At 47.3% G+C, this 8,362-nt stretch overlaps 1 protein-coding gene across 2 annotated transcripts in view; it reads right to left on the reverse strand.

The window, feature by feature from the left end:
- The window catches only part of HDAC6 (histone deacetylase 6), a 36,965-nt gene extending 28,918 nt beyond the window's left edge, over positions 1 to 8,047 (reverse strand). Inside the window, exons 1-4 of one of the 2 annotated variants that reach the window (XM_080988061.1) lie at positions 7,910 to 8,047; positions 4,140 to 4,246; positions 3,868 to 3,972; positions 3,208 to 3,296 (exon numbers count right to left, since the gene is read on the reverse strand). In XM_080988061.1, coding sequence (XP_080844187.1) covers positions 3,208 to 3,296; positions 3,868 to 3,972; positions 4,140 to 4,214 — 269 coding nt within the window. In that variant the 5' untranslated portion in view covers positions 4,215 to 4,246; positions 7,910 to 8,047. Of the gene's footprint in view, positions 1 to 3,207; positions 3,297 to 3,867; positions 3,973 to 4,139; positions 4,247 to 7,655; positions 7,840 to 7,909 lie in introns of those variants that run through there. The other variant, XM_080988062.1, reaches the window with a different exon arrangement.
- Positions 8,048 to 8,362: the final 315 nt, after the last annotated feature.

Genomic DNA, 8,362 nt, shown 5'->3' on the forward strand with positions numbered 1-8,362 from the left:
CCATAATGATATTATTGTGGGTGCCCAAGCACCCAAGACCACCTGGAGCTGGCTCCTATGCTGTCCATAAAGATGCCCTGCTTGAATGCTCCCATGTGGAAAAGAAGCACATACCCCAGGATTATTATTATAAATTGGGGAAAAGAATTACTCCAGGGAGAGTTGCTGAACTCTTCCCCCGGTACACTGGTACTTGTAGAGAGGGTTGTATTGTGGAAGGTGGGGAGGGGGTTGCACTTGGAGGACCATTCAATTATGCAAAACACACACACACACAAATTCCGCTACCTTCAGCCTGAACTGGTACAATCCGAGTTGGGGCGGGTGGGAAAGGGCTGCTTTGTTTCACCGATTCTAGAAAACGGTCTCTCCATTGTGGGAGTGGTGTGACAGCCTCTTTGGCGTGGCCAAATCTCATGCTACTCCAGTAATATCTCTTGGAAGGAACCAGTCCCTTGCTTTATCAGAGTTACCTTTCCCACCTCACATGGATGTGGCTCCCAGAATGCTGTGGCAATTTTCGAAACAACCAAAATGGTACAGGAGAAAGTATCTGTGTAGGAATCAGGAGATAGGTGCTTGCGGGTAGTCACACAAGTATTGTGGAGTGGCTGGCATGGTGCCATGCCAATGCTCTCCTAATAGCACTTACTGGCATGATGCAGGGTTAAGGTCAGGGCTGTGCAAGTGTTGAGCAGAAGGCGCCACCTGCGCACCCACAAAGCCTCACCCTCAGGAGGGCAACAGTGCAGTACCGTCCCGCTGCACCAGTTGCACCTGCCAAGTACAAAACCAGATTCTAGATCAGGGATGCAAAACTTGTGGCTTTCCAGGTGTCGCTGGGCTCCAACTTGCATCAGCCCCAGTCAACGTAGCCAACGGAACGACTGCCCATTAGCATCTCCCAATTAGGTTCTCTCCCAATCTCTGTTGCACTGGATTGCAGCCTAAATGATGAAATTGCAACTGCTTTTCTCCAAGTGTGAGAAACACAGACCCTACAGAGGAAGACTATCATGAGATTTGCACTGGAGCTGAGGCCAAGAATGCAGGGGCAACACAATGGCCGGATATTAAGGGCAAGAGGGGTAAACCAAGAGGGAGAGGAAGAATAGTGGAGAGTGTGTGGTGGAACTGTGTTCAGACTACACTGGAAGTGTGAGTCAAGTGGGATGAAATAATAATATTAAAAAAAAACAGCATGGATGTACAGGCAGCACAAAGGAGGATAAGTTCAGGATTATATATTTACCCACATCCAAACCAAGGGTACTTTTCCCCCCCTGCCGGGAAAAAAATAATCAATGGTTTTGGAATTAGGAAACATACATTAGATTCCCAAACTGCTTGCAGCAGAGTGCATAATGGGGGAAACATAGTCTAGCAGGGCCTAAGGGTAACATTATCCACATATATCTTAGTATGTGTTTTCAAACCAACAAACTTTCCCCCACAGCTTCCCCCCTCCCATTCTCTTTCAAGGCATTCAAACATCAGTAGAAACAATCATAAGAAGGTTGACACCGAGTTAACAAGGGCATATGGAGTTCCTAAAAGCTGCAATGGGCGGGGGGGGGGGGGGCATGCGTGCTTTGGAAGTGAAATAATGCACACTGTTTTTGGGCTGGTATACATTGTCCTCCGAGGATTGAGTTTGGGGAAGGAGGCTGAGGGAAGAGAGAGAAACCTGCTACACCAGTTTGCAGCAGCAACAAGCAGTACAAGGGGCTCATTAGCTGGTATTTCGGGCATCATCAATCCCCTTTCTCAATATTCCTGGAGCTGATATTCTCTACCGACCCACCTCCAAATATGATGCCAAATAAGCTTTCAAAAGCACAGCATACAAGCATCATTTTAAATTTAAAAAAAGGCAGGCAGCCCTCTTATGTTGAGAATCAAAACTGAAGATTAACATTGCTATCCTAGACATGTCTACTCAGAAATAAGCCACATCAGCTTCAGTGGGTCTTACTCCCAGTTAAGTTTGTATGGGATTGTGGCCTAAGTCAATGTATGACTTGGAAGCGAGAATGTCTGTCTCCTGAAGTATGAAGTGGGGAAGGGGAGATTCACCTTGCAGAAGAAAAACACACACATCCCAACTCCTGATTTTAGGCATGCCTATATAATACACCCCATATTATATCAGGGTTTTAGAGAGTAGGACACTGAAGCTGGGGCTAGAGGCAAGGAATAACTACATGGTCTGAGGAAAGTGGTTACAGCTGTGACAATTGTTTGGTCTGAAATTGGTGACATCAGATTTTAGAAGCGATGCATCAGTCCATCTAGATCAAAGCTGGGGAACCTGTAGGCCTCTAGGTGTTGTTGGACTACAACTCCCATCATCCCTGACCACTGGCCACGCTAGCTAAGCTGATGGGAGTTTGGGTCCACTGACTTCAGTGCAGGAGGTGGGGGCAGACACAGGTTCCCTGGTGTCAATCTAGACTGTAGAGCAGCTAACGTAGATAGCCTCAGTTGGTTCTTTCCCTGCTTGTCTTTTGACAGGAAACACACACTCTCTCTCTCTATATATATATGGGGGGTATGATCATTTATAATAATTTGTCATAATGTAAGAAGTGGCCAAATTCATTACTTTTAGCCTGAAATAGGCTCCAGTTTCAAATGGAGACGCTCTTTGGATTTGGACATAGCCATAAAAGAGTTGTTTGATATAAAAGAAAATTATGAAAATTTTATGCAACTTAGGGTCAGGATCAGCTACATCTTAATCATGTTGGTTCACACAGCATGATGGTCTATTGAGTCCAATGGGATGGGTGCCCTGATCGATCGGATCAACGTCCAATGCTCGGTTTCAGACAGTGGGAAGCCTGCAAACGGGGCAGGAAGGCTTCTAACATTCAGCTTAAGAACATAAGGAGAGCCTGTTGGATCAAGCCAGTGGGCTATCTAGTTCAGCATCGTGTTCTCATGGTGGCCATTCAGGCACCTATGAGAAGTCCGCAAGCAGAACCTAAGAACAACCGCACTCTCCCCTCCTGTGGCTTTCAGCAATTGGTATTTGGAAGCATCCTGCCTCCAGCTGTGGAGCCAAAGTATAGTAGCTTCCTTGTATGGCCCTGGATTCTAGTTTCATGAGAGGGAAGAAGTCCTGAAATCTAAGCCACTTTAAGTTTTCTGGGTATCAAGCTATCAAAACAAAGACTTAAAAACCACGCTTTCACTCCTAAATACCTTTCATCCCATGTGCAGTGAAACTGTGTCATCCGTTCATCCCAAACCAGGCCAGTCCCCACTGGTGTAGCACATTCTGTGGTGAGATCCTAGTTAAAAGGCACAATATTGAACAGCGCTGTAAGTAAAGTGTGTGGGGAGTCTCCTTTAAGCCCCCAACTTCACGCATATAGCACCACTCCCATCCATCACAATCATGCTTTTCACTTAAAAAGAAATCAGGTAACATCTTAGATACCAATAGCTATATTTTTCTAGGGTGGCCAATCCTTCAGCAGCTAAAATTGCAGCCCCCTGGAAAAAGAGTAGAGCAGTCTGGTTAACATCCTGAAGAGGAATTTACCCAGCAACGTTTTGATGCAGGACTCACTCGTTACACAATATAGAAAGGTACTTCTGTGCATGTACAGGGCACCTTCTCAACAGCACTGAGCCAAAGCATTTTGCCCCCAAGGGCTTATGAGAACAAATGAGGGCATATTTCCAGAAAAAAGACCAAACACAGTCCGTCAGCTCAGTTTCCCCAGCAAGAGTGCCATCTTCCAAGGTCCCTCTGGCCACACGGGTGTATGCATGTGTACACACTCCACCCAAACACCCCCCAACAGCCAATGCTGCTTCCCCAGCACCAAAGTTCACGTTTCCAAGTGCTCAACCTACCAATCGCTGCATGCTTGAGAGCAGATCCTCCGCATCTTTGTTCAACCGCTTGGCCCGCCCTTTCCGTTTGGCGTCTGGCAACCCTCCCTTCTTCTTAGTCTTCCTCTGGAGAAGCCAAGAGGTAGCACAGGGTGTCAACAGAGGCAGCAAGCCTCTCCTCTCTTTCACAGAGCAGAAAGGGTAGTTTCTTTTCTTACCCAATCCTGACTTACAAAACCGGACTCTAGGCATTGCCTCCCATCTCCCACCACCCCAATAAGGGGCTCCTTTACCGTGGGTGCGCGAGTCTCCAAAGGCGACACAGAAGGGGGTTCTATTATTTGGGCATCTCCAACATCAGAAGCCATCGTGGGGGCAACAAATGCCCCCTATTCCAGCCCTGTGGAAGGGAAAGGAAGAAAAACTCATGTTACAAAGAGAATCTGGAGCTCACCCATCCATTGCAGCCAACACCCCAAATCCAAACACCAGATTCCCCTCAAACAGCCAGCCATGTCATGCATTTGATGAAGCGGACTGTAGTTTATAAAACACTTATGCCATAATAAAGGTGTTAAGTCTTTAAGATTGCCACAAGATTCTTTTCTGTTCTTACTGACAAAAGACATCACTTGTGAGGAAAGTACATAGCTCCCATTGAATGGCCTCCCACCCCTTGAAATAACCCCACCCACGAATGTTAGGATTGTCATGGAACCAGAGGCCCATGGAAAGGGAAAACCATCTGCCAAGGAATTGGCCTGCCAGGTCCTATTATCTAGGGCCTGTTTAATAGAGCCTATTAAGATAAGTGTCAGAGTAGGGAATGCCTGTAAAGTAATAAAGAAAATAATGTAATAGGGTTCATTGGGACAGACCCATAAAGAAAATAAGAGGCTAGCTAATGGGGGAGACTCAAGAGGGGGAAATGAAAGAATATTGGCAGGCAATTAGCAAGAGAGGAAGCACACCAACACCTATTTTACTAAGATCTGAGGGCAGGGTTGCTTAAATGGAGAATTCATTATCATTTTAAAATGTATACTCTGCTTAAAGTATAGGCCCTGGGGCTCTTGATGCAGCTTAGAACAAGAAACACTAATAAAAACCATTAAAAAACTCTTCTAACATACACCCCAAAGCCAACTGATCAAAAAAGCAACAGGAAATTAAAACTAACTTTATCACACCTCCAGCATTCTAGAAGCTTTCCTAAAGGCCTTCATAAGCCTTCTGAAAGATTATCAAATTCCAGAGATGGGGAGCCACAGCAGATAAGACCCTGCATAATCAGCACGGCTGGTGAATGCTAGGCTAGAGCTCCTCGCCTTGACATGCTAACTTTCCATCTGGAGGGATTGTTATTGTATTGCACAGCAGAGAATTCAAGTCACATCATATAAGCCAGAAACAGTTTTAAGCTCCAATCCTATACATCAGAGCTTTCCAAATTGTGTTACAACACATTAGTGTGTCGGCTGCAGTGTGTAGGTGTGTCGAGCAAACACTCTTATAAGGGGTTAGTTTAACCTCCAGTTTGCTAGTAAAACTGTCATGAAATGATGCAAGTCTAAAAAGTGTGTCACCAACATGAAGAGTCTGGGAAGCTCTTCTATACACTCTTACCTGGGAATAAGCTTCACTGGAAAACAATGAAGGTCATTTATAAGTAGGCCTCTCTAGGCTTGTACTTTTAGCTCTTCATCTGCAATTGTCAAGACTAGGCCTGGATGGACTTTCTTGATGACAAAGGCACACAATGCAGAACCTCACCTAAAGACCTTTAGACACGATGAGAAGGCTGGCATTCAAGTGACAAAGTACAGTGGAACCTCGGAAGCCAAACGCCTGTAAACTTGAACGTTTCGGCTCCTGAACGATCGAAAACCAGAAGCAATTGTTCCAGTTTTCAAATGATTTTCAGAAGGCGAACATCTGGTGCGGCTTCCTTTGGGCTGCAGGATGCTCCTGCAGCCAATTGGAAGCCACGCCTTGGAAGTAAAACGTTTTGGAAGTTGAAGAGACTTCCAGAACGGATTCTGTTCAGCGTCCAAGGTACGACTGTAATAATTTCTCAGCAGCCATTCCAAAAGGCTCTCTTCCCACAGAGGTTCACCAAAGCCTTCCTAGTGCTGGCAGGATGAGGCATAGAGTTTAGCCACTAAAGTCAATCAATTACAAAACCCTTGGTGGACCGCAGCTCCTGTCATCCCTGACCATTGGCCCTGTTGGTTGGGGCTGATGGGAGATGAAGTCCAGAACTGTCTAGAGAGTCAGATGTCTCCTGTTCAGCCACCTCAGCTTTTTCTAGCTGGAATGAGCCAGGGTCCCGCCCTCCCAGGCTGGCCAGGTGGAAAAGGCCTGCAAGGCAGGGAGCTGGTGTTTCGGGACTCACAGCGAATGGTCTCCAGCTTAAAATGTACCATACCAAGCACCCATAGCTCTGTGGTAGAGCATCTACCTTGCACGCAAAAGGTCCTGGGTTCAATTTCTGACGTCTCCAGGTAGGGCTGGCAGAGACTCCTGCCTTAAACCCTGGAGACCCACTGCCTTGTCACTATGGAAAATACTGAGCTAGACAGACCAAAGGTCTGACTCAGAATAAAGCAGCTTTGTTTCCCAACCTTGGGTCGCCAGTTGCTTTTGGACTACAACTCCCATCATCCCTAGCTAGCAATACCAGTGGTCAGGGATGGTGGGAAATGTAGTCCGAAAACAGCTAGAGACCAAAGGTTGGGAAACACTGGTCTTATGTACTGAAAGAAGCAGCAAGAAGAGGCAAAAAAGAAATGCTCTGGACAGAGCGCCACCTATTCACAATTGCCACAAGGATTGCTGGAAGGTTGAAACTAAGATTGCAAAAAACATTCAAGGATGGCCATTCAATGGTTTTACAGTCTTTGGGTGAGCAGATTTAAAACCCCATTCCTGTCACATGCACATCAAAAGGATAGAGATTCACATATGCTTTACATGTGCCAAGTCTGTTATATCCTTTAAAAAAAAACCAAAAAGCAATTGATGCCCTGGTGATGCTACACAGTCTTTCTCCAACTGCCAGACAGCTCCTACCCTTTCCCCAAAGACAAAAACATTTCTCTTGGTCTCTATCCTGCCTTTGTCTCTATTGTGTGCTCTCCGCTTGTACTGTAGGTCTGTTTATGCCACCCTTTCCCTTTCCTCAGTCCAGGCTCTGAACCTGGACATGCTTGGCTTGAGGGTTGTCCCCAGAGACATCAATGGGATTTACTCTCTCTCTTTTTAAAAATATGATTTTTATTAAATTTTCTGTTTTACAATTTCAGATAAACATTTTACCTACTCAGGATATCAGCGACTTCCCTTCTTCTCTTCCCACGGTTCATTTTACATATCTTACATCCCTGCATATGTCACAAAAACTGTACTAATCGGTCTTCCATTGTTACATCCATCAAAACTTATCTACACCGTTGAATTTATCTTAATACTGCAGGCGTTTTCAGCTGTACGCAATTATTTTCCATATATGCAATAAATGTTCTTTAAAGGTATGTTCTTCTTGCTCTCTTATTCTAGATGTCAACGGGATTTACTCTCAAGTAGTCGGGCTGTCAAAAGCTTGACCTTGGCCCCTTGACGAAATCCTCCCTCCGTCCCTTAACCCAAAGCACCCTTTTATATTTCTAAGCCTGGCAAGAAACAAATACAGATTCAGCTACGACAAAGAACGCAGGAGGGGACCCCACCCCCCTCACCCCGCCAAGAGGTCGGACTAGATGACCCTCAGGGTCCCTTTCCAATTCTGTGATTCTGCGCCCCTGACGTACCGCAACCTCCCTTCTCCTCAGAGACAAAGGCTGAGGGGAGACACACCCCGACGCCATTCCCACCCCCAGAGCCCCCCACAAACACCCACGCCCGAGGGGGGCGGGTCCCGTTCACAGGGCCAAGGAAGGAAAGCGGGGCGTAGCCCGTTGACAGCCATGGGGCGGGCGGTCGCGGGCCGTCCGCGAAGAAGACAGCGGCCCCCGACTACCCTCCCGGCCCATGCAGGGGGGGGGGCGTTGTTCCTTCTCCTCACCTGGAGCTCCCGCTATCCCAGAGCTCGCGCACACCCCTCCGCCTTCCAGGCACTTGGTTCCTCCCCAGGGCGCCGCCGGATGCTGTCACCTGGCGCCGCCCGGGCCCTGAGAGGGAAACCGTTCGCGGCGCGAGGGAAAGAGCTGGGCGGGACCATTCCTCTCGGGCGGGGAGGGGAGCGCGCTGGGAAGGGGGCGGCGCCGCGGAGGAGACGGGCAGAAAGCGGTCAGTAGGGGAAGGAAAGCGAGGGGGTCGGGGACGGAAAGCGAACTTGCCCCTTTGGCTTTGTGTTTTTGTGCTTTAAGCCTAGATTGGTTTTATGGGGGGAGGGGGGCGATATTGGATTGATCCCGCGTTTTGACTAAATTGCTCTGGTTTTTGTTGTTTTCGAATTCACGGGCATGTAGAGCCACCCATCTGAAGGCAGCCCTTGATAGGGAAGTTTTCTTAATGT

This window comes from Podarcis pityusensis (genome assembly GCF_964106645.2).
Source record: "Podarcis pityusensis genome assembly, chromosome: 17".
Taxonomy (NCBI): Eukaryota; Metazoa; Chordata; class Lepidosauria; order Squamata; family Lacertidae; genus Podarcis; species Podarcis pityusensis.